This window comes from Pipistrellus hanaki (genome assembly GCF_964339955.1).
Source record: "Pipistrellus hanaki genome assembly, chromosome: 1".
Classification (NCBI taxonomy): domain Eukaryota; kingdom Metazoa; phylum Chordata; class Mammalia; order Chiroptera; family Vespertilionidae; genus Pipistrellus; species Pipistrellus hanaki.
Genome location: NC_140503.1, coordinates 40,888,555 through 40,914,831, shown reverse-complemented (window position 1 = coordinate 40,914,831; position 26,277 = coordinate 40,888,555). Strand labels below are relative to the sequence as shown.

Here is a 26,277-nt window from a genome sequence, read left to right as displayed (position 1 = left end):
AACCGTTTTGCCTGTGTGTTTGGCCTTGGCACTTGGACCTCTTAAGATGCAGAGAGCCATTTGCTCCTAGACTCAATGGCCCTACATGGCTATTCTGCTCTGCTTAGTGTTTTCCCTCCGTTCTCTCCTGTCATTGCCTGTTTTCTATTGCCTCTCCCCATTCTCTACCTGCTGCCCTAGCGATCCGACCATCTGCCTTCAGTATTTTCACTCCTAATAGTGATCTGAGCAAAACTAAGTGACAAATGAAATCAAATACCTAAGTGGTATGTGTAAGGTCAAACATAGTCATCTTTAATGAAGTAAAATGGGAGGGATTGTGTTCATTCATTTAGTAGTTATCAAAAGTGCCCACTGTGTATATTAGCCCAAGTGGAACAGACCATAGTCAGGACAGCATCCAAGACTACGGAGAACTGGACTTCTCGGCAAGGTACCCAGGCCAACTGCAAGCTGAGTCTGTGAGTTAGCGTAGGAAGACATAAGTATAGTCCCAAATCCTGGGCCAAGCCAACATTAGCTGTCTGATACTCTCCCCAGAATTTGGGCTCCCAGCTTGGCTGGCAACAAAAGGCTGACCACATTGTTGGTGTGGAAGGTAGAAATACAGCAATGATACCTGAGACACCAAATCCCAGGCTGGCTGGAACCAGCTAGTGGGGGCCATCAGTGGATTGAAATGGTGAGAATTGCAATGACTGAAGTGGGGACTTCCCCGTTGATCTTCCCAAGTGGTCCAGAGCCTTGGAAAAGACATGGACACAGAAACAAATAATTATTTCATTATAGGGTGCATACTATACCACCCTGAGACAGGAGGGTTAACAAATCTCTAATTTATGTTTCAGTTTATTCATTTTACGAGTAAAAAGTAAATTCATATAAGCCATGTTTTATACCAATCAAAAGTATCTTCTGATGCAAGTGTCTATTTCCTGGTAAGAACTATCTGATTTCTAAAATACCAAAATGATTCTGAAATATCAGCACAAACTTTTAGTGGTCAGCAATGGCCTATAATTGGGCCAGACATACAGACAAATAATGGGCTTAATTGTTTAAGATGTTAGCTGAATAATTCGTAGTTATACTGATTGTTCTTCCCTGATGCAGATATAAAGTAAGTAGGGTTTGGTCTTGAGAATGGCATGGCAGAGCACTCTGTGTGAAACATCTGGTAGGTCTGATGGAGAGGTTAACTCTTGTTCTTCTGTAAGGAAGATGGACACAGAGCAAGTCTTTGCAAAAGGACAATGTTGTACACAAAGTATAGAGATTAAATGGACAACTGGCCAAAAAGCCAAGGAGTCCGGGTGGTAGAAAACAGAAGTAATCAATAAAGAGGGAAATTAGGGAAATTTACAGATATGTGGAAACAATATACTGCCCTAAAACCAATGGGACAAAGAAGGAATCACAAGGGAAATTGGAAAATACTTTGAGATGAGCAAAAATGAAAGCATAGTATACCAAGACTTATGGGATGTGGCAAAAACAGTACTCAGAGGGAAATTTTTAGCTGTGAATTCTTGTAAATTAAAAAAGACAGATCTCAAATCAATAACCTCTACCTTAAACTAGGAAAAGAACAAACTATACTCAAAGAAAGCAGAAGGAAGAAAATAATAAAATTAGAGTGGAAATAAATAGAGAATAGGAAAATAACAGAGAAAATCAATAAAACCAAAAGTTGGTTCTTTTGAAAAAAAAAAAAATAATAAGCAAACCTTTTTAGCTAGACTCACACACACACACACACACACACACACACACACACACGAAAGAAAGAAAGAAAGAAAGAAAGAAAGAAAGAAAGAAAGAAAGAAAGAAAGAAAGAAAAAAGAAAAAAGAAAAGAAAAGAAAAGAGAAAAGAAAAGAAAAGATAAAGGAAAGGGGGAAAAATTAAATGGCTAAAATCAGGAATAAAGCAGGTACTTTACTACCAACCTTACAGAAATAAAAAGCATTATAAGGGAATTCTGTAAACAATTGTATGCCAATAAATTGGATAGCCTAAATGAAATGGACAAATTTCTAGAAAAATAACAAACTACCAACATTGACTCAAGAATATAAAGTCTGTGGAGACTTATAACAAGTAAATCATTTTCTTAAACTTCCCACAAAGAAAAGCTCAGGACCATATGACTTCACAGGTGAATTCTACCAAATGTATAAAGAAAATGTAACATCAATCTTTCTCAAATATTTCCAAAAAATAAAGAGGAGAAAACACTTGTTAGTTTCTTCTATGAAGCCAGTACCAAAGCCAAACAGAGTCTTCAAAAGAAAAAACTATGGACCAATTTCAATATAGATGCAAAAATCCTTAAAAAAAAAAAAAAAAAAAAAAAAAAAAAAAAAAAATGCCAACAAAACCAAATCTAGCAGTACATATAAGAATTTTACATTATAACCAAGTAGAATTTATCCCACAAATGCTAGATTGATGTGATACTTGGGAATTAATGTAATACACTATACTTTATAATAAAAGGCTAATGTACAAATAGAACAGTGGAACAACCAAACAACAGGTCGCTATCATGTTCGCTGACCACCAGGAGGCACTCGGGGAACATGGCAAGCATCAGCTGCAGTGGGATGGTGGAGCAGGTGAGCAGGGATGCCAGACCAAGGCGAGGCGCCAGTCGCTATCATCAGGGTGAGCCTCTGATGGTTCCTGAAAATTCTTTGCTCCTGCATGCCGTGGTCTGCCTGGCATTCGCACCTGATCACTCGGGGATATTAGCAGGTGTAAGTGGCAGCTGCCGGCCCAATCACCCCTCGGGGCTTCTCCACCTCCCCTGCTCCTGATGAGCAGGAGGGGCTGAACCAGGCATGGAGAATGGGCCGAGACCTGCCCTTGTGCCCACTGCAGCCTCATGGCACAGTTCCTTTCAAGGTGCATAAATTTGTGCACTGGGCCCCTAGTATTAATAGAATAAAGGACAAAAATCCCATAGTCACCTCAATAGATAAAGAAGAAACACTTAATAAAAACCAATATCCTTTCATGATTAACACACTCCACAAACTTGGAAGAGAAGGGATCTTCCACAACCTGATCAAGTGTCTACTGAAAACCCATGACTGACACCATAGCTAATGTTAAAAGACAGATTTTTTTCTCTACGATCGGGAGCAAGAGAAAGATGTCTACTCTCACCACTTCCATTCATTGGACTGGAGGTTCTAGCTGGCGCAGTTAGGCAAGGAAAAGAAAAGATATGCAGGTTGAAGAGGAAGATGTAAAACTTTGTTTTTTTATGACATATATAGAAAACACACTAAAGAACTAGCAATTCAGTAAGATTGAAGTATATAAAATTGACACACAATAATCATTTTTATTTCTATACACTAGTAATTTAAAATAAACTATCCAAAAGTGAAATAGCATTAATAAAAATAAAACTTAGGAATGCTTTTAACAAAAGAAGTGGAAAACTTATACTCTGAAAATTACAAAACATCATAGAAATTAAAGAAATAATTTAAAACCTATTCCACATTCATGGAATGGAAGAGTTAATATTGTTAAGATGGCAGTAATCCGTAGTTGATCTACAGAGTTGGTGAAAGCCCTGTCAAAATCCCAGTGGGCTTTTTTACAGAAATGGATGAGCTGATCCCAAAATTCATGTGAAAATGCAAATTATTTAGAGTAGTCAAAGCAATCTTGGGGGGATAAAGGAACAAAGTTGGAAGATTCAAATTTCTTGATTTCAGAGCTCACTACAGAATTATAGTGATCAAGATAGTGTGGTACTGGCATAGGATAGACACAGAATAGAATTATGAGTTCGCAAATTAGCCCATCTATCCATGGTCAGTTGTTTTTCAATGAGGATGCAAAACCATTCAATGGTCTTTTCAACAAATGATACTGGACAATTGAATATCTACATGCCAAAGTATGAATTAGGACCTAACATCATATACAAAATTAACTCAAAATGGATCAAAGACCTAAATATAAGAGCTAGAACTATGAAACCATTGACAGGAAACATAGATGTGAATCTTTGTGACCTTACACTAGGTAACAGTTTGTTAGATGTGACACTGTCAAGATGGTGAGATCACTGTGACATTGTCAGGATTGTGAGCCATGGACAGGCAGAGCCATGGCAAGTCATAATTCTTAAAAGAAGGCCTTTGTGTCCCAGTGTGGGGGGTGGGAAAGATGCTGGCTTTCCCTGTGAGATTTATAGCCTGGAAAAAGGGAATTGACAGGAGTGCCACAGCAGGGGTGTGGAGAGGAGGATGGAAGGGAAGTGGCCAGCTGAGGCAAGAAGAGGAGGAAGGTGGTGGGGGTGTTGTCCTTAGCACCTCAGTGATGAGGAGTAAGGTGGGTTTGTTCAAGGAGCAAACAGACTCTTGGCCAAAGACATATTAAATAGCTCATTATAAGAGTCTGTGCCTTCTGTAAGTTCTTATGACTCTAATCACAAAATGTAATGAAGATAAAAGAACCATCACCGTTTACTTTTCTGCCTGGCCAGCATACATACATCATTACAGTGGTGCTAAAAAGAGTCATTATGCATGGAGACAGTCATCCACCCCACCAGACACCTAAAATCCTGGAGGCCTCACATGGACTCTTCACTTAGATATGGGTCCTCTGACGTTTTCTAGAAAAGCCAGCCAACATGCCCTGTTCTGGAAGGAAAGTGTCTGATGCCAGCCTCCACCTGGCACCGGGTAGAGAAGAGGTTAACTGGGTCATCACACAGATACTTCCACATATCTCAGCCAGACTGAGAGGCAGCTCACATCTTTGTTCTAGAAGAGGGTGACAAGAAGAAGGGGGTGAGAAAACTGAGGAGTGGGAAAGGGAAAAGAAAAGGAAGGAAAGAGTCTGCATGTGACCACATTTTAAAAAGCTTCTATGCAAGAGAAACCAAGATAGTGGCATTGATAAACACCTGAACTGCTGCCTCACACAACAACTTCAAAACTACAACTAAAAGACAAAACGGACATCATCCAGAACCACAAGAAGGCTGGCTGAGTGGAAATTCTACAATTAGAGGGAAAGAGAAAGCACACTAAGACTCAGGAGCTATGGAAGTAAAGGCATAGGTACGGAGGTGCGAGTGTACAGAAAGGTCTGGCAACTGAGTATGCAGCTGTGTTTTTCAAGCAGGAGGAAGACCAAAGCTCCTGACTGCTCTGAACTCCAGCTCTGGGCAAGACTCTGGAGACTCAGACTCATGCAGGGAGAAACTGAACTTTCTGTCAGTGGGCAAAACTGGAGCATGGCTTTCTCTCAGAGGTGCTTGCAGCAATTACCACAGGACACTGAGGCCAGCGTAGGGTAGGGCTGACCTCAGGGTAGGGCTGATGGGAAGCCATTGCTGTTTGCTCTGCCCTGAGACTCTGCCCCATCCAAGCTGAGCACAGAGGCTTTTGCATATGAATGCCCGGTCCTTTGAATTCTAAACTTACCTAACAAACTGCAGCTGAGTCAGAGAGACCCAGAACATCCAAAACAAGGCCCAAGGCCCCGCAGCAGCTTGCATTGCTTCACAGCTGGACCTCATTTGGGCATCTCCAAAACCCAAACAAAGAGGAATCTGCAGATTTCTTCTGCATGAAAAAAAAAAGAAAGAAAAAGAAAAGAAAAGCTTCTGCTGGGTGGCCTCAGGTAGAGGCTAAATTAGCACCTCCTTGGAGATCCAAGAGCCAGAGCACCCAGTGGTCCAGTGAGACCATCCAAATTACAACTCCTCAGATCCATAAGGGACACACTCAGGGGGCAGACTCAGTGAGCACCAAAACCCCACTGAAGCAAATCTTGCCTCATAAGGGTTTCTCCAACACAGAAGTTCTCCCATTGTAGATACAACTGGTCCTCGCAGCCAATTGGCCTGGAGGTTAATTCCTCCCAGTAGTATCAAAAACAATCAAGGCTTAACTACAAGACTGTGTACATAGCCCACAAAGGGGTGCACCAAGAGTGTCCACCTCAGGTGACTAGGGAGGCTGAGCTACTGGGCCCTATAGGACACCTAGCACACAAAGCCACTCTATCAACTCAGGGAAGCAGCCAAATGTGGAGACAAAGAAACAGGTCACAAATGAAAGAAATGGAGGAAAGCAAACAACTGGATATAGAGTTCAAAACCATGGTTATAAGGTTACTCAAGAATCTTCTAGAAACCCCTGAGAAATTTAATGAGACCCTCAGGGATAGGAAAAAGAGCCAATTAGAAATTAAGCATACACTGACTAAAATAAAGAATAATATACAGAGATTCAACAACAGTTGAAAACCACTGATTATAGCCCAGTTAATCATTCTATTGACCTGTATTCTCCCCAGAGCTAGATATTGGAGAGAGGGAATGAATAAGTTGCAAGTACTGCTACTAAAGAGTTTCTGCTCTAGTTAAGACTATAGACCGGTAAACAGCCATACCTACTAGATCGCTTTAAACTAAACTGCGGGTGGTATAGGTGGTATGAGACTTGGTGGCCTGAGATCTCAAAGGAGCATGGTGGCTGTCATTTTACCCACTCACATAAATGGGTATTTATGGTAAGGTATTTAAGGATGTTTGCAGATACATAAATTCTGTAATAAAATTATGGGCAAGGTACTTGGGATACTCAGAGAAGAGAGCTAATAATGGAGGAAATGATAATGTACCAGAGGGCTCTACAGAGAAGGGGAGCCCAAAGCACCAGTAGGAGTTAACCTCAGAGGCACTCAAAGCCCCTGCAGGAATTTACTATGACTATAATGCTTGGCAAAGCATTAATTGATGAGGTAAGGGCCACATTTCAAAGAACTTTACACACTGTGCCAGAGGCATATCTGGGGGTGGGAAGGCCTGAAAGTTTTAAGCAGAGGATAACAGAACCAGAGTTGAGTTTTAGAAAAATCACTCTGACAGGATTGTGGAAGATGAATTATTGGGAAGGACAGTTAGGAAGCCATAGATCTGATCTATGAGGGCTTTAATTAGGACAGCTTTAACATGTTTGAAAGGTATTTGAGAGCTAGAATAAGCTGGATTTGGTGAGAAATTGTATGAAGGCGAGGGTGGAAATGGGGTGTCAGTCAGGCCCTCACTGAGATGGAGCACTTATGCACTTCATAGGAAGAAGATGATTACCATTCTATTCATAGGAAAGCTCCCAGTAAGTCATTCAAAACTATATTAGCCCTAGCCCGTTTGGTTCAGTAAACAGTGTTTGCCTGTGGACTGAAGGGTCCTGGGTTCGATTCTGGTCAAGGGCACATGCCCAGGTTACAGGCTCTATCCCCAGTAGGGGGCTTACAGGAGGCAGCCAATTAGTGATTTTCATCATTGATGTTTCTATTTATCTCTCCCACTCCCTTCCTCTCAATAAAACAATAAAAACTTTAAAAAATAATAATAGCCCTAGCAAGTTTGGCTCAGTGGATAGAGCGTCAGCCTGTAGACCACATGTGTCAAACACAAGGCCCGCGGGCCAAATCCAGCCCGCCAGGCCTTGCAATGTGGCCCGCACCGCGCTGTCATCACTGCACTCCGCTGTCAGTTTATGACATTGTCAGTTTATGACTGTTCAGTAAACCATTCGGCCCGCGATTTAGGCTGGATTTTAGATTTTGGCCCCTTCTCTGATTGAGTTCGACACCCCTACTGTAGACTGAAGAGTCCCAGGTTCGATTCTGGTCAAGGGTATATGCCCATGTTGCAGGCTTGATCCCTGATGGGGGGCGTGCAGGAGGCAGCCAATCAATGTTTCTCTGTCATCGTTGATATTTCTCTCTCTCTCTCCCTCTTCCTTCCTTTCTGAAATCAATAAAAATATATTTTAAAATTAATAATAATAAACTATATAAATACATGTTTCAGAGCCAGTTACAAGAAATTTGTCAATTAGACTCTTAAGTCTCTGAGCTTTTCATTTCTATTTCCCTAGTGCTGCATGTAATATACAGCTAAATGAAATTTATGTACAATTGTAAGAACTTACTATTTGTTTTTTCAAGACACCCCCCCCGCCCCCCAGAAAAACAAATCCAAAAAGTAGTAGAATATGACAAGGAGGTACTTAGTATATGTGGTTCTTTATCAGAATTCAGAAGTCTAGCTCTAGCTTTTATGGTTTACAAAATGTTTCCCCAAGGTTTCCTCATGTCATGTTGCTTTCCCACACACTCCATTTTACAGATGAGGAAACTGAGTGACAGTAGGGCTCTTTCTGTTGTATTATAATTGACCTTGATGGCAGCAGAGAGTGACAGCTGAACATTTTGGCATCAAAGGGAGAGATTATTTAAAAAGCTATAAAAGAAGACAACATAGAAGGCATTGCAGACATGCCCTGAGGGCAACACAGTTCAGTTTCACTATCTGTCAGAATGACTCCATATCTTTAAGAAAAAATTGAGTTCCATTCTGCATATTCAGTTTAAGTTATCAGGGAGGAGCTTGAAAATGTATATATAAAAAAAGATCAGGCTCTTGAAGCACTATTATCTTAAAAAATGAATTCATGCAGAATCACTCTTCCTGGCCAGGTTAACAGAGGGCTGGTTAACTGAGAAACCACGGGGCTGTGAACATAGCAGGTGCTCTCTAAGGTGGGGTGTGGGGGCATGAGAGTGGTTGCCTAATAATACCTCCCTGGGACTCAAAAGGTGGTTTTAACCTACTCCAGGGAGTAATATCCATCCGTTTGTTGCCGGAGGGACTTGGCCATAATTCTGGCCGAGAGGTTAGAAAATAAAAGAAACAGCACCCCCCATCTCTCCTGTTCCCTCAGCCTAAGAAGATCCTGTTTCTTTCACGACACATAACGGCAGGTTGTAAAGTGAGACAAAACTTGTTGGCCTGAGCTCTCCAAAGAGCTTAGCAGGCCCAGAGCTTCTGACCACAGTGACCAGTGCTCTAACCGCTCACACAAACGGGCATTGATGATATGGGATTTCATGATGTTTGCAACTTGTATGAGTTAATGACTGAGGCATTAGAAACTTGGTAAGTTAATCCAAGTGGATACACAATAGTCTTGTCCTCCAGTGATATTAACTAGGCCTGTGCCTCATAGTGTTGGATAATAGGGAGCCTGAAAACCGATATTCCTCTTTTATATAAAGCAACCTTTAGAAATCTAATACCTCCTTTGAAAAGTCCAGTATGTTTAAATTAATGCAATTTGGCTGGTTTGAAGATTGAAAATAGGTTAGCATTAAGGCCATGATTTCTTTAGTAATTACTTTTTCTATTGGTAATAACTGTTTCTTAAGAAATGACATTAACATTCTACCAAAACACAGCAGTAATCCAAAAGTTAATGTTCTGTTCATTTATAATTATATTTAATTCATATTTATGAGTTGTTGGGAGGGAGGAGAAAGAAAGGAAGTGAGTTTTAAAAATGTAACAGAAGAAACAAGTTAAAAGCAAAATTTTCCCTGAATCTGGAGGATATATCAAGTCACTTAAAGTGGAAAAATTTAATTTTTTAAATACACAGTTATCAGATTTTATTAGGCACTAGTGAAAAAAATCTATATATTATTTTCTAGTGTCAGTGAGTTCAGTCAATAGATTTTCTCCATTTTTTCTTTATTTGCTAAGCAAAATATTAGCATAAACATCCCTATGATTTTTATTTCAGTAAGGCAGTTAGATTTAGGTTTTGGTTTTCTTAAAACAGGAAAAATTCTGCATCTTTAAACAATCATTGAACACGTAGCTTTGTGTTGTTTTCTTTGAATTGTCCGTGAAGCCTGATGTATTATTAATGAATTAATTTTGTGTTGGTGGAGGCCTGTGAATAGCATTCTGTGAATGGGCAGTTGCCTAGTGGGGCCAGTTTTGGCTGCTGTCATTTAACATGTGTTGCTCTATTGTGAAGTCTTATCCAGCCGTAGGACAATGCTCATATAATCCACCATGATGGGACCTACACACCCTGAGCCCAAGTTGGATGCCAGGGTCAGTTACCCAGCAGCTCAGGCTGGGGCACTGCTCTGCCTCACTGCCTCACTGCCTAGTCGCTGTAATCATTTGGCCTACCGTTAATTTTCCCTAAACCAGGGAAAGCCCATCTGTGAGCAGTGCGGATGTTCTCAAAAGAGATTCCAAACGGGTGGGCTGGGCTGTTGCCTTCATTCCAGAGTGGGGGCAGCATTCCAGGGAGTAAGTTCCTTCCTTCCTCCTGGAAATGGAAGCGTCTGGGCCCACGAGATCCCTGATGTTCTGAGGTCCAGAGTAGCAGATGGCATTATGATTTTCCAAATCCTGATGAACATTCTAACTGAACTTGTTCATTTCACAGTATGTAGTTCTATTTTTTTTCCACTTCTCTCCCACCCTCCCCCCTCTCTCCCTCTCTTTGTTCCTCTCACACTGACTAATTTTAAACTGATGCAGTATCTCCTTTAGCCAGCTTGCAATTCCCTTCTCTCTGTGTTTATTGTATGGAACCAGGTAAGGCACAGTTTCACATATAAACCTCAGCCTTTGAGTCCTGCTGACATAGCCCTCGAGTTTGCTTGTAAAAATGTGTAAGCAAATACCGCCAGCACTCCTATAGCCCCTGGAAGTTCTGTTTTTCCCTTATTCGTAGCTTGCAGTGCAGGTGGTGAATGGCAGTAATTATTTTAACCAACAGTCGAGTGAACATTCAGGGGGACATACAGTGGCGATGTGGACTTTGGCTATCATTGAGTCTCGGAGTCTGACTTGATAGCGTTATGGCTTGTTGATTTTCCAGGCCACGGACCTGCCAGGTGCTCGCCCTTGAACAGTGCATGGATGTAGTTCAGATGTTTCAATGTTGACCCCTTGCCTATGAAAAGAGGAGGGATAATTCCTCTCATTTAGGAGCCTGTTAAGGATTATTTTTCTCTCATAGATGTTCCTCTTTTTTTTTTTTTTTTAATATAGTGAGTGTGTGATCTACTTTTAAGATTGCTTTTAATCAACACTCTACACATAGTACCATGGTGAAACACCAGTGTGTATATTAACATTAAAATTTAGATCCTGGATCAAACATGTAGCTGGACTTCTCCTGAGGAAAAGAAAACTGACCTCACCAGTGTATGAAATTCAAACACTATATAGGGACAAGGTAAAACCACAGGTAGGAATTGCTGAATAATTACCTTTAGACCAGCCTGAGCAGGAGGCTTCCCACGAGGGTGAGCTCATTTAATGGTTCCTAAAACTCAATCTCAGGGATGTCAATGGTCATGCTTGATTATTTGCAGCAGTGTTTTATGAAAAAGCAATAGAAATGCATTGGGAGGCTACAGAGAGAGGGGACAATAGCAGGTTTTACTTTTGTAAACGAAATCCCTCCGGTGTGAGACAAGCGTGTTTTCCGCTGCTCTGCCTCCGCCAGCGTGAAGGGAGAGCATGTGGATGTTAGTGTGCAAGTGAGTGGGGATGCGTGCTGTTCACATAGGCACCTCTAAATAATTCTGTGGACGAAAGCTTACAACCACAGATACCTAAAACTAATAGAGAAAAACAGATGTTCATTGGCTTGGCAAGGAAGTGGTTTTGCAAATATGGTTTAGTTGATTAATGCATTTCCCAGTTCTCTACCTACCTATTTTCTTCATACACACACACACACACACACACACACACACACACAGACACACACACTGAGTGGCCAGATTATTATGATCTCTGAACGCATAATAATCTGGCCACTCAGTGTGTGTGTGTGTGTGTGTGTGTGTGTGTGTGTGTATTAGAGACCCAGTGCATGAATTTGTGCGTGGGTGGGGTTCAGCCAGCCTGGCCAGAGGGAGGGACATGGGCAGTTGGCCTGCCTGCCTAATTGTTGAACTCCTGGTCGAGGGGACAATTTGCATATTAGCCTTTTATTATATAGGATATACACTGAGTGGCCAGATTATTATGCATTCAGAGGTCATAATAATCTGGCCACTCAGTGTGTGTGTGTGTGTGTGTGTGTGTGTGTGTGTGTGTGTTATTGATTTCAGAAAGGAAGGGAGAGGGAGAGAGAGATAGAAACATCAATAATGAGAGAATCAGATCAACCAAAGGACTTGTGTGCATGCATATGGGCCTAGCCAGTGGCCCTGGACAACAGGGGGCTGGGGGCATATGTAGGGAGGGGTTTGGGATGGGAATAAGGGGATGAGGACAATTTTGTGATACCATAATCAATAAAAAATAATAATAATAATAAAATAATGAGAGAATCATTGATTGGCTACCTCCTGTACTTCCCCCACAGGGAATTGAGCCCACAACTCAGGCATGTGCCCCAACCAGGAATTGAACCCTGACCTCATGGTTCATAGGTCAATGCTCAACCACTGAGCCACACCAGCTGGGCATACCTACCTATTTTCAAAGAATTTTGTAAAACACCAAGAACTTGGCCATATGTTTAGAAAATGCCTAAGTAAATGTAAATGTTTTAAATGACAAAAAATTGGTAGACTAACTAAAGGCTTAGTTTTAACATTAATGACAAAGTTGGTTCCTCCCTCTTATTTCAATATAAGGAACTTCTAAAACAAATTTAGAAGAAAAGAAAAATGGGGGAAATCTTTATAATCTCAAATTTCAATTATCTAGAGACAGACTACTTTAGACCTGTTCATTTAAATGTGTTTTTTATCAGCCATCTGGTTGCAATGTTCACTTAGCTAACAGCTGGTTCTCCCTTGATTTAAAGGCTTGGGGTAAGATAAGGTGGATAGTTCTCTACCTACCTATTTTCAAGGAATTTTATAAAATTGGCAAAAATCCAGGCCTTTTGCCCCTGCTTCCAGATCCATCTGAGACAAGTTAAATGAGCTGCTACTGTCAGCTCGGACCCACTGGACAGAACTTCACACCGAAATGCCCACACATGTAATTTGTCACATCTGGCAACCCAGAGCAGGGGGCGACCCAGTGTGGAAATTGAATCATCTTTCACTTTCTCTGCTCAGGACTTGATGTGGAAAGGGATGAGTAAAAGGGGGGCTTTCTGGTCTCCAGCTGAGGAGGGTCAGAGGCTTTCTTTTCTGAGGTTATCTACCTGCAAGCCCTCTAAATTTAACCTCATTCCCAGCCAGCACTGTGCCCTGTCACACCCCACCGATTAGGTCAGTTCCGTCTGCATTGTGAAAGCAAACATCCACATAATTTCAGAATACTGATTGTTCCCTCAAACAGTGGCCACATTTTTAAGTAAGTGTTTTTAACAAGCATCGACTACATTTTTATAAATCTAATGCGTAATTATGGTTTACTCCTATCTTAAACTAGGCTCTCGAATTGCACTTTGGACAGATAGTAGATTAGCTTTTGTAAATATCTTTAAAGGTGAGGTCCAGGTTATTTTTGGGTTTGGGTTTTGTGTCTACTTTTTTTTTTTTTTTTTCAAATACCAGTAAACTAGGTTTCCTCCCCAGTGGAGAGCAGATTTGTCCTGTGGACTCTGCCAGTTGTCTAAGACATTTAAGACAGTAAATAGTGGAGAATCCAAAACCAGTCTGGGATCTGACAAAGCAAAATGCTATTATACCTGACCTGAAGCCCCTGGAACCACAAATTACCTTTGACCCTGGCGATGTGGGTAGAAGTAAAGCCATCTAAGAGAGCTGTTCGATTAGTGTGAACCCCAGTGCATATGACCAGGAGTTGCTGGGCCAGGCTAAAAATAAAAAACATTACACTTGAATTAAAAGGGTTATTTTTTAAATGTGAGAGCATAAGTCTCAACACTGGTCAGGCTCTAAGTGATTCTGTGATGGACCTGTTGGTTTGATGGTTTGAGACCATGAAGTCTAGAAATAGGCTATTTTTAAAAGTTAGAAGGCTTGCTGTATTTTGTGTAACTTGTCAGGCTGGTAAATAGCACAACTGTCCTTAGAATTCACTAGTGTTGCTAACACCTGAGAGTTTTGAGATGTTGCTTTTCTATCATCTTACTGCTAATAAGTATAAAATCTTAATTTGAAGAAATGTCTGTTTTGCACAAAGAGAAGGGAACAGGACACAGATTGGCCAAGGTCTCTTCACCCTCAGGAGCTGTCTGGAGTAGGGAAGGAAGAAAATAGGAGAGCAAAGAGGTGTCTCACAGCCTTCCAAACACTTACACTTTATTTTCCCATCACTCTTCTCTCGGAACGCAGGCACCTACCAGCCAAACTGCATCGAACCCCCTTCTCCCAGGACAGCCTGAGTGCCCAGCCGTGGTCATTACTTCCATCTTCCAGAGCTATTTTGGGGGGCATACATCTTATTCTCCAAACAATTCACAGATTCTTTAGGATATGAGTTAATTATCAATCATCCCACAGTGCTAGACTCGGTGCTTTTGACATAGCAGGTAGTCAAGAAAGTTGTTGAATGAATGAAACAGTAAGTTAAGTAATGAGTGATAGTGTCATTTTTATACAGTTTTCTGTCTGTGTCCTATGTGTCTGACTTGATCACTACATCATCATCAAGTTCCATTGTCATCTATAATTGAGAATTAAAGGCAAAAATTAAATCCTCAGGTTTGGTGTTTTTTATTTTTTTAACTAAAGGCCCCCTAATTTTTTTCTAGTTGACTAATTTTGCCAAGCTTCTTGCTCATATGTGGGTCTCATTAGAGTTTTTAAAACTAGCTCCTTGCCTTTCTCCTTTTAAACTTCCTATTTTGACCTTTTAGATTCACATGTAGTTGTAAGAAGTAATACAGAGACATCCTGTGTACTGTTCACCCAGTTTTTTCCAATGGTAACAGTTCATAAGTATAGTACAATATCACAACCAGGAAATTGACATTGATTTCTACGTGTGTGTGTGTGTGTGTGTGTGTGTGTGTGTGTACATTAATGATATAGATTCTTTCAAAGCCAATAATCATCGTAGTTTCAAAAAACTTTGCCTTTAAAATCTCTCAAGTAAGTCATTTCGAAAGCATTTTTCTTATTAATGTTTTCTGTATTTCGAGTATTCAGTGTGCCTGCCTGCTGTCAAAGTTATAAGGTGTACTTATCGGCACACTTACTCTGCAAGTGAACTAGTAGCAGCTGTGGTTGAAATTGGACTGCCTTTTCCCACCTCCCCTCCCCCACCACTTTGAGTGAACAGGTACACACACACACACACACACACACGCACTGATTTTCTGCTGCTTGCCTTTTTTTATGCCTGAGTACCTTGCTGACAAGTGCTAATAACAAAATACCAGAGAGAGTCCAGTTGAAGTTAGCATACATTAAACATTCTGAACTTGTCCTTTTGCTCATAGATTGTGCATAATTAATAATTAAACAGTTTCAGTTGTAATGGGTTGACCTTCCTGAACTGTTCATTATTCACAAGGCAAAGGCATCACTCACACTTTTTTCCCAGTGTCCTTCGCTGCTCCCTGCGTGCCGCCTGCTTGTGTTCCTGTTGTTGAGCAAAAGGGGCTGACCAGGTAGTTACGGAGGCCTCAGAGACTGGGAGACGGTGCTCCTTGATGGCCAGGATTGCTTACTGAAGTGGTTCTTAACAGCTGTTTGCATGTTGTAGTTGCTGCTCCATAGAGCTCAGGTGAAGCCTTTTGGTTAAGGTTGTGTCCGCTGTTTTGTTCCATACCTCCATGCTTAGATGCTAAATGAATAGCATCCCCCAAAAAAGCCCTTAAGGTGACATATGGCACACAGGGTCTTAAAGTGAGTGACTTTTATTAACATTTGGGAGTGCGATTCCGCCAGTCCTGAGAGTTATTAGTGTAACTGCTTCTCCAATTTGTGTTTATATTTTTGAAATATGTTCTTCATCTAGCCTGAACCCCTATTTCACAGAGAACAGTCCTAATAGGGAGCAGCAACTAGCTTCCTAGCTCCGCCCAGCCCCGTGGCACGGTTCTCAGTCTCCCCCAACCCTGGGCCTGGGTGCTTTCCCTCCCTGGGAGCCTCTGTGAGGCTGGAGCCACTTTCCCATGAGCCTGCCTACCTCCTTCAGACAGATGTGAATTACATAACGAAAGAGGCAGCTTCTTGGAGGTGTTTTACCTCCTGATCTAAACTAACTTCTCATTTTAACTTGCTTAAAAATGAGAAAAGTATCCTTTAAAATCCTCCAGGGGTGTGCACACTGTCAGACCTATTCATTTTCTTTCTTTGAGGGCGATAACAGCCGTGTGCTTCTGTGGCATAGCGGGGAGGGGGTGGCCTCAGAGGATCCCTGTGCCCTGTTTCTGCCCTGACCACCATCACCTCATGTGTCTGTCTTCTGTATCTCAGAAAATTCTCCTTCGAGGTGTGCAAGAGACAGGGACTTTAAAATGAAAATAAATACCTGGCATTATGCATGTGGGATTAGAATCCCCCCTGTATCTTCGATGAGTGATTCTTTCCAGGCCCCAGTGAGATGAAACTCCACCCTCAGTGGGTCTGCAAAGTCACAAGTAAAATAAATTATTCATGGTACCACCCAGTGTTCCTTAGTTTTATGTTATGAGGAACTTAACAGGCTACAATATCAGGTCTTAAATAAAATTAACTATCCATGCAAAGATGTCACATCTCCTCATTTTGTTCCTCGTCCATGTTAAAATGACACCTTCATCAAGTTGCCTAGTTTATAAATCATTAATTTACTCTTGGTATCCTACTTTGAAATGAGGCCACTTTAGCATCATTTTTATACCAAGATATTTTTAGAAAACCAGCCCAGAATTTTAACCATCTTGGTAAATATTCAGCCACATTAAGACAGTGGGCTTTTATTTTCCTAAACATTGCATTTTAAAGCAGCTGTTACTCAGACACTTCCAGCACCACAGCCTCCAGAAATATTTCTGGAGCAGATGACTTGGAGAACTAACAACCTGATCAGAGTCCATAATTTTTGTACCTCAGACTTTGAACTATCTTTGCACTAATAGTTCTTGAGACAGTAAAATGTCATTTCTTGAACGGGGCCTTGTAGAAACCTCGCAGGCTTGGTGATATATGGCTTTCCTGAAACAGGCCGGGCTGAAATTGATATCATGGTTTATTTTTGCTCTTCAAACCGATGGGACTTCTGTGACCATTTTATAGTACCTTTATCGAAGACGTGTCATCTCACTGCGCGCCTTGTTTCTTCTGCGCAGGCGGTTTCACCAGCCCCCCATTTTTCATGTCCTCTCTATGTAATGCCAGCATGTAATCCTTTGAACTTGACCAGATTTTATTTCACTCCTGTGTTCCTTTGTTTTCCTTTCCTCTCAGAAGCCTTTCTCTACTGATGAGAATTTTAAGTTTACAATGACCAACCTTCCCCTCCTCTGGATGCACAAAGCACATTCAAAGAGGACAGACAGGCAAAAGCTAAGAAACATTTTGTTCGCATTCCTTTTCTTTTAACCTCTTTGGGATTTTGTTATTTTTTTATTTTTGGCTGCTCTGACCCCCTCCGTTCCTTTTGATTCCATTGTATTTTCCAGCAGTTTCCAATTGTTTGAATTGGAAACAAAGCCTTAATAAGAGTTCTAGTTAATTTTCTGTCTTGTAATTACCAATCTCATTTTTCTGATAATTGGCCCCAGCAATTATATGTATATTTACTAATCACATAGGGGGCTGTGTGATTGTATCTCTCTGCCACCATTGATAATGACACACATATTGCAGAGGTGCTTTTATCATCTTCTTTTTTCCACTACATCAAAGCCATTTCCTCTCGTCCTCAGTAATGAATACATGCATGCATTTGACACAGTTGTGTGCGAGAGAAATTGTTTGGCTCCCACCAAATGCTGCATGCTCTGAGTTTCTTGCCTGCAGCGCTAGAAGGTTGTATGTAATGATATATTGCACATCCAAATGGCCAAAGCACTCCAAAGCACAGTGAGATTAAAATAAGTCATTCCTTTGTTAATTTAAATAGGTGCATGTATCATACTTTGCAGGGCACTTTGTGTGGGGATGTCAGGGAGGAAAGAAAGCCGCCGAAAGGTATTTTTAATAGCAAATGAGAATAGATGAGAATGGAGTCATTTGCAGCTGCCTACTTTATGTGGTTCTCTTGTTCCAACTGTAGGTCTAATGAGATGACTGTTAAAGTACTCTGCAGTGTAATTTCATTACATCCTGAGCCGTTACACTATAAACACAGTGGCGCTCTCTGTCATTCTTGGAAAAACTCCTAAATTCTTAAAGCCTTCCTTTGCTAGAGGTAATGGGGTTTGCTCCCTGTGTTAAGCGGTTGTTGTCACGCATTTGTTGCCGTGTAGTTATCTGCTCCCGAGAGTGACACCACCTCTTCCCCGGTTCCGTGTGGTGGTCAAGGCGGGAATTTTCCTTTATGTCTTTCACTCACCGGCTTTCTCATTTGATGAGCTGGCCTAGGCTGGCAAATAGGCTGAATTCTTTTTCAGGAAAGCTTTTCCTATAAAAGCCTTTCCAGTCAAGTTTAAAAAAAAAAAAAATCTGGCCCAAATGATTATGTTAGGGGCAAGCAGTTAAGAGCAGTTGAATATACAAATGAATGTAAATAAAAAGGAAAGTGTAAATAAGCAGCAAACCCAGTAAAAGAAACAAAGGTCAGCACGAGAATAATTCCACGGCTCTTTGTTAATTACAAGACCATTTGTGTTACTTAAATAATCATTAATTTCTCATTTACACTTTCGTACCTTCTTGCCTACCCTGTGGCTATCATTGTCCTTCTCTCACCTCCCCTCCCTCTTTGTGCTCCTGTTTCTCACCATTTTCAATGTGTGTGGCTTTAAATTTGGCATTTTACATAAGCCAGTGAAAGAGGGTATGGAAGAGGCCTATAATTGGATGAGGCCTTGTTTTCCTTTCCACGGAGTGGTGAATCCTTATTATACACTCATCTTTATGCTGTTACTTTGGTGGGGGGTGCAGGGGAAGGGTATGAAGAAAGAAAAGGCGTTATTGTGACTTTTGGTGACTTGTTTTTCCTCCATCCCAGGATTCGCCCGTCCTTCCGGTTGGAGAGTTCTCCGAGCCATTTGTACATTTCATCACTCAGTGGTGAGCCTGTTTGCAAACATGCCATGCCCTCAATGTAAATGATACATGCCATTAACTCGGAGGCTCCGTGAGACCTTATGGCTCTCCCTGCTTCTTTTCAGAGATGGGAGGGACTCCAGGGCCTTAGGCAGATGGGGCAGCAAAGCTGAAGACACTGTTTAAATTATGTAAACGTTATTTACACAAAGGGTTGTAAATGTATTTCGGAGGCTATTTTCTGTTTTAACAAACTGCTGAGAATCAGGCTACTTCTTTGAGCCCAGATATTATTGCTATCCACTTTTTTTTTTTTTTTTTAAGAAATACACAGTTTTATAGCCCCGATTCAACAGACATATAAAGCTTATTTTTATTAATGTAACCTCATGTTACCCATAAAACTGTCTGTCACTTAGTGGAAACAGTATAGTTTATTAATTCATTTGATTTCCAGTAAATAACTTTTATCTTTGGTTATATTTTAAACACAATAGTGGTGTCCCATTTCGATGAATTTTGATGCTTGAAAGACTCTGAAAACATGGTTCTATCAGGCCCACGTTAAGCTTTAAGGAACTAAGAAGAACCACAGAATTTAGACCAGAGGGGCCCTTGGAGTCTCCAGGCAGCCCCTTGTCACGTTACACCTGAGGAAGCAGGCATTTTTCTGCCGAGGTTCTTCGCAGCTTTGCCTTTTTCCTCCCAGCAGAATGTTTTCTTTTATGAGCCCTTCACATCATCCACCTCTCCCCGACTCCTTCGCCAGCACTTATGTGGCCTTGGAAGGCCCAGTGGTCCACTGCCCTCCTTCTGCCCTCTCCCTCCCCCCAGCATGGAGAGAGGAGGACATTGGGAGCAGAGGAACGATCACCCCCAAACAGGAGACAGAGCCGGCTGGAGCCTGGTGCGGACATGCTGGAGCTCCTTCATAACTACCTTCACTTCTCTCCCCCTTCACCCAGCTCCTTAGTCCATCAGCCCTTCAGAGTCGCGTCCACTGGTGGACAATGAGCCCGCCACCCCTGTGGTGCCCGGAACGGTGCGATCTGTGATCGATCCAGAGGCTTCGCTAAACTGAAGCGGTTGCACTGTCCCCATCCCCGCCCCCATGATCCATCTGGTGATTACGCTAAAGTGAAACCAAGAAATATTCCTTAATATAAATGTCAAGCTTTATCACCTTTTTGACTAAGTGTAATATGTTACCTCTTAATAAAAATGTCTCATACAGTTTATATTTCACAGAAGAAAAGAAAAAAAAGTAGAGAAGAGATTCCCCTCCCCTTATTTTTAAAATTTTATTAACACTGTTTCTATTTATTTTAAATACTTACTTAATATTCCGTCGCTTTTAAAAACTGTTTTCACTCTGCAAACAGTTTTTTTTTTTTCCAAATTATGCCATGTTGAAAAAGGATACGTGTTGGTTAATATTAGAGCCATTATTCAGAAATATTTTTAGTCTTTCTTAATTTCCTTCTCATGGAATTCCTAGAAACACTCAGAAGCACATATGGGAATGCCCCGTTTTGAAATGCAGAAATTGGAAAACAAACCGTGCGATTCTAAACGGCCTGGAGCGCCTGGTGTGGGCATCACTGGCTCCGGAGACGTTGGATTTCGTTGGATTTGTGACGGGATGACCATGCTTCTCTCTAGCTCACGGTGTGGGCTGAGACCAACCTGCAGACAGGGGGAAAAAACAGATACTATTTTTGCCTTCCCTCCCATCCAAAAAATTAATCAGCTGTCATATAAAAGTTTGATGGAGACGGAGGGAGGGTAACCTGTGTTGAAATTCCCACAGATGCCATGCTGAAACAGAAATGATAATGGGTAATAGCCTTGTTTTCCCAGGAGATACAGCTACTTTGGAATGTCAGATTAGGACTGTTCCCAACTCCACCGGCGAGACAGCTTGAATGGCTTGCTAACGGATGCAGTGCTGGAGAGATGCATATGGTTACTTATAGGGAAGGCAAATGTCCTTGATGCCATTAATGGCTCATAACTATGGTTCTTGTTTACCAAATGATCGTTACATCTCTCTTTAAAAAAACACTGTCAGCCGGGACCAGTTTGGCTCAATGGCTAGAGTGTCGGCTTGGGGACTGAAGGGCCCCGGGGTTCGATTCCCGTCAAGGGCATGTACCTTGGTTGCGGGCATATCCCCAGTAGGGGGTGTGCAAGAGGCAGCTGATCGATGACTCTCTCATTGATGTTTCTAACTCTCTATCTCTCTTCCTTCCTCTCTGTAAAAAATCAATAAAATATATTAAAAATACTACCAATTAAAAAAAAAACAAACACTGTCAGCAATGCAGAGATTGTATATAGGTTAGAGGTTGCTTTGTGTAAAGAAAAACCATCTGTGTGATTTTCCAATAGAAGCAGCAATCTGTCTTCATGACTTCAGCCACAGACACTCTGTTTTTTGTATAAATACAGTTGTCTCGTGCAGGTGCTTTATCACGTAGCTGAGTACACACTACAGCTACTAATTGTACCTATTGCACTAAGACAAGAAATATTTTACATGAGGAATGTGGTTCTTTAAGCAGCTTAAACAAACAAGTTTTTCCACAGCTGTTTAATGAATTGGCAACTTGATTGTAGCTGAGATAAATGAAAGTCAAGATAATGTACTATTAACCCATTTGTAATTTGGTAGCATTATCTAGATTCCTGACCTCTTTTATGTATCGTTATTTGGAGTAACAATGATGGCATGAGATGTCTTCTCATTTGAGCTGATAGTCATGTTTCCTTATTATCTTATCCCAATTACCAAAAAGTATATTGTTCCCTAAATTTAAGTTTGAAATAAATTGACAACTGAATCAGGAAGAGAATATTGCTGCTTTTTTTTCCACATTAGTTTCAAAAGTAGAATTAAGATAAATTTAAATTTATTATCTGTATTGCAAAAGTAATTTTGAAAAACTTGTGTGTGTGTGTGTGTGTGTGTGTGTGTGTGTGTGTGTTTCTGATTCTTGAGATCCCCCAAAGTCTGATTAATGAAAGGCCAAAGTAAAAGGAAGAATATACAGGCATTGTTAAGAGATACTGCGGATTCGGTTCCAGACCACCGTAAGGAAGCAAATACACAATAAAGCGAGTCGTAATCTTTTTGCTGGTGGAGGGTCTTGCCTTCAGTTTGTAAAAAACGCAACATCTGTGAAAGCACATTAAAACAAGAAGTGCCTGTACCTTGGCCAAGAATTAAACATGATGAATTTTGATAACACTCCACATCCAGGGGAAATAGTCAGTAGTGGAAATTATAGCACAGATTTACAAGTGATATAAATATTAGGCGTTTTGTTTTTCTTCTTACAGCATGCGGAAACAGCCAAAAGAAAGGCCAGCGCCTGAGGAATTGATGGTAAGTAAATTCTTTCACTTACATTAGACTTCATTTATATAACTGCTTAGCATTCTGTTAAAAGGACAAGAGTGGAATTGAAATATCCAAAGGCACCCATGTATACTTAATTTAAGTAGGTGTGTTTGAAGCTCCGATCCTCAGCTGGTGGTTTTTACTTTTTTAAAAGCCCACCACCATTTTGAAACTCAGTGTGGAGTTGTTCCTTTGCCTTATACTTAAGGGTCATAAATTAATCTAGGCTCCGCCTCACCCTCATTTGTTAGGCCAGCCTCTCAGAACTCAAAGGGTTGGTCACAGAGAAGATAGCGCGTTGAATTTTTAGTGCAACCCTGCAGAAAATTTTGAATGTGGCCTAGAGTCCTCTTGAATTGATGTAGAATGAAATTAGATTGGCTGCAAAAGATCAAGTTAATGTGAACCTTTGGTCTTTCCTCAGAAAGACAACCCCAAGGCTGCTGGTGCTGTGTTCTCAGCTCCAAGACCGCCTTCTTTGATTGCAAATGACAGTTTTTAGTCAAGCAGGGAGAGGAACAGAGATGCTCCCTAACAATTCCCAAATGGTCATTTGTTTAGTGCAGATTGTTGTGTTGACAGTGCACAAGCTGTTTAAAGTAACGTTAGAATTGAGCGTTCGTAAGTAATAATTATAGTCTCTTTCTAATGCTTTGCATACCATTCCCCGTCTTTAGATTGTTGCTGTCAGAGCAAATTCCAGCCAATTTTCTTTCGCCACTTTCAACAATACGCAGTTTATAGATACTGGTACAGAGGTTTTCATCCATGTAGTTTGTCCTAATAAACACTCTAAATGCACAAACTTCTGTATAATACGGTTTCATCCCCAAACAAGATAGCTGTCCTGTCTCCTTTGCATCGTGACTGCCTTCCAGGGAGGTCGCTTTCTCCTTCCAGTCACCTCTGGGGCAAAATTTCATTTTTCAGGGTAGTTTCAAGTTAAAAAAAGTTCACCCTAAAACCTCTATAATTTGTAGCTATGCCGGTTTCATGTCTAGAATAAACTGGTCTTGGTGGGGTGGGGTGTCTCTGTGATGGTTGGGAAATTCTTGCAGTTAGTCACATTTAAGAAAACTTGGAGCAGATTCTAGATATGGAGCCCATTTACCTTGTACATTATTATGCTGTCGCTGGATAGCATAGGGTGGCCAATAGGGTTTCATAAAACAGTTAACGTTTGTAAATGCATGTTTCAGTGCTGCATGAGTTGGCCAGTTATAAATAAACATGTGTAGAGGGTACTTAGGGACATATGTGCTGGTAAGGAACACCATTCCAGGGTGTCACGTCATAAAGATAAGGTAAGGGTGGGTATGTTCAGTGTGTGTGTGTGTGTGGAGAGAGAAACACACACACAAGGGATACATACTTCAATATATCTCTTTACAACTATACATTCTGGTGGTGTGCTGTCCAACATTTTTAATTAATAAATATCAATAAATCACAATGAAAAATTTAGTCACAGGAAGCACTGTCCTATACTTAATTTAACATTATTTCTAGTGCTGCTCACAGTTTGATTTAAATGAATGGATTCTCTCAGGTATAGCAACAGAGAGGCTCCCCTAGCTTAGAAAGGCTCAGTGAGTGTGTGTAAGGCTCCTGTGGTCAAGGGGATCGGGCCCTGCCTGCCTTTGGCCAAAATGTTAGGCTCCTAGGTGATGGGATAGAAAGTGGATGGTCCCTGGCTTCAGGAACCTGAGTCACATCCTCGGCAACCAGTCTTAAAGAACCAGTTTCTTTATTCCTTCTAGCATATTAATGGCTTTAATTTTTCCTTTGCTCTCTCTGCCTGCAACCTATTTGATGGTGCTCCCATCTGGAAGCTGCGAGCATCCTCTGGAATGCATGAACTGGAGAGCCCATTTGTCACTGTAGTTGGGGGCCTGCCTTTCACAAAAAGCAGTTTATTTCCCGAGCGCAGTAACTCCAGGCAGCAGGGTACCAACGTGGTCTGCACAGCTTGGGCCACATCAGCTGTGAGGCCTGCAGGATCGACAAGGTTTCCCTATGGGCCTGCATTTTCCAAATCAAAGGAAGGAAGTCAGGTGGGTTGGGTGGAAACATGCATACCGTCTTGCAGGGGATGCGGAAATGTACAATAACAGGCAATAAAGTAACTGCCAGGAAGAACTCGGTGCTGTGAGGATCCATCTTGGGAAATGGAGGAAAGCTACTTGGAGAAGGTAGCATTTGAAAGGGCCTTTGGAGGATGGATTAAATTTTAATAGAGTTTCAAGGGGACATTCCAGGCAAAGCATGCCGGTGTAGAGGCCTTTTCAGAGCAAAGAGAAACCTCTACTCTCTGCTGGACCAGAAATCCCTTCTCCACTGGCCTCGTGGAGTCCCACACCCACAAATGTGCAGTCTGCTCAGAAATTCCATTTCTTATAGAAGGAACCCTAGTGTCCAGGCCTGAAACTGACTGACACAGAAGCAGCGGACCCACCTGCGCATGCCTTTTGCCCAGAGTGAGTGCTCTTTAGTGGACTCCCATTCAATATAGGGACTCACGTTAGACCCAACATAGGAAAGCAGCCAGCCGTGCGGGCAGCCAAGAACATGGAGCGTGCCGACACACCCGGACAGGACCCCACATGCCCTCTTTCTGCTCCTGCGATGCCGATGCCAGCATGGAGGGACACACTTTTCAATCACCCAGAAGTGTGTCGCAGGAAAGAGCTCTGTCTGTGCTGCCCCAGCTCTGTGACCTGGTCCAGCAGACTTAGGAAAAGTTCCCAGGCTGCAGCGGCTCTGGAGGTGCAGACAGAATGTTCGCAGGCCTCAGACAAGCAGGATGTCATGGCCCATATAAAGGAAAAAAACAGAAAATGGCTCCTGCTGGTCAAAAAGGATTGGTGAGGCTGCAGCAAGAAAGGGGAGGACAAAGATGCAAAGATGGTAGAGAAATTATCCCAGAATGTCAATAATCGGACTGAGAAAGCAAAAAATTAAAAATCAGACCCTCAAATCCAGGGACAGAGACAGCCTAGATGGGAACACTGAGATGGAGAGGTCCTAGTCTGGTTTGCTATTCAAAGTATATGTTTAAATATTTTTTAATAAAGGGGATTTGATGAGAAACATTATGGTAGAGGCGAGAGAACCCCTTGTGCAGAATTAATCTTCCTTTAGGGTCAGGCTGTGACTTAGCAGGGAAGGCCTCCACACTTCGCTTCCTTTAGCAACCCCCAGTTCCCTCCCCACTGCGCGTCTTCATCTGCTAAATGAAGGGGAGGCCTAGACCGGCAGTCCCTGACCTGGGCTCTGGGCCTTCAGGAAGTCCGCGAGCGCCCCTGAAATTACATCTCAAGTCAGGCATGCCTGTGGGGATTTGCTGCTTTTTTCTTTTTCTCTTTTCTGAAAAGGAGTTCATGGCTGTCATCAGTTTTTCAAAGGGGACCGTGGCCCTAAATGGTGGTTAAACTCCCTCGCTACTTTCCCGTTCTGTTAGTTAGAGCTTTGTGGCCAGGACCAGAACAGAGCTCTGAAGTGAGGCACTCACTGGGAGGGTAGTAGCTTGGAGTGGGGGAGGGAAGGAAAGGTCTTCTCTGTGGGGCTGGGCAGGGCCTCCCCTCAGCTGTCAGGAGGCCCTCTCACCTCCAAGCCCACTGGCGGCCTCGGCTTAGCAGGGAGGGTGTGGGCCGTGGGCACCTCTGCAGTTACAGTTTGGGTGCAGAATCCTATAGATCCTTCTATGCATTTAAAGTATTTCCAGAAGCTTTCCATGTCTAAGCTCTATTTAATGGAATCTATGCATAGTAAGTAATCAGGTCAGAAGCAGCAGCACCCGGTTTGAGATCAATCGCTGGCTAATACTTTATCTAGGCCACTTTATTATCTCATGCTGATCCGATTCCCATTCTCCTCCGCCTTTGTAGCATGCACTTCGGCTGTGGTAAGAGTACGTATCACATACATATTAAAAACA

General features: G+C 41.8%; 1 protein-coding gene across 2 annotated transcripts in view; it reads left to right on the top strand.

Annotated features, from left to right (window-relative positions):
• The window catches only part of MAP2K5 (mitogen-activated protein kinase kinase 5), a 238,149-nt gene that overhangs the window by 182,324 nt on the left and 29,548 nt on the right, over window positions 1–26,277 (top strand). For both annotated transcript variants that reach the window (XM_084887497.1, XM_084887496.1), the window contains 2 exons: window positions 18,900–18,961; window positions 22,280–22,325. In XM_084887497.1, coding sequence (XP_084743623.1) covers window positions 18,900–18,961; window positions 22,280–22,325 — 108 coding nt within the window. The remainder of the gene's footprint in view (window positions 1–18,899; window positions 18,962–22,279; window positions 22,326–26,277) is intronic.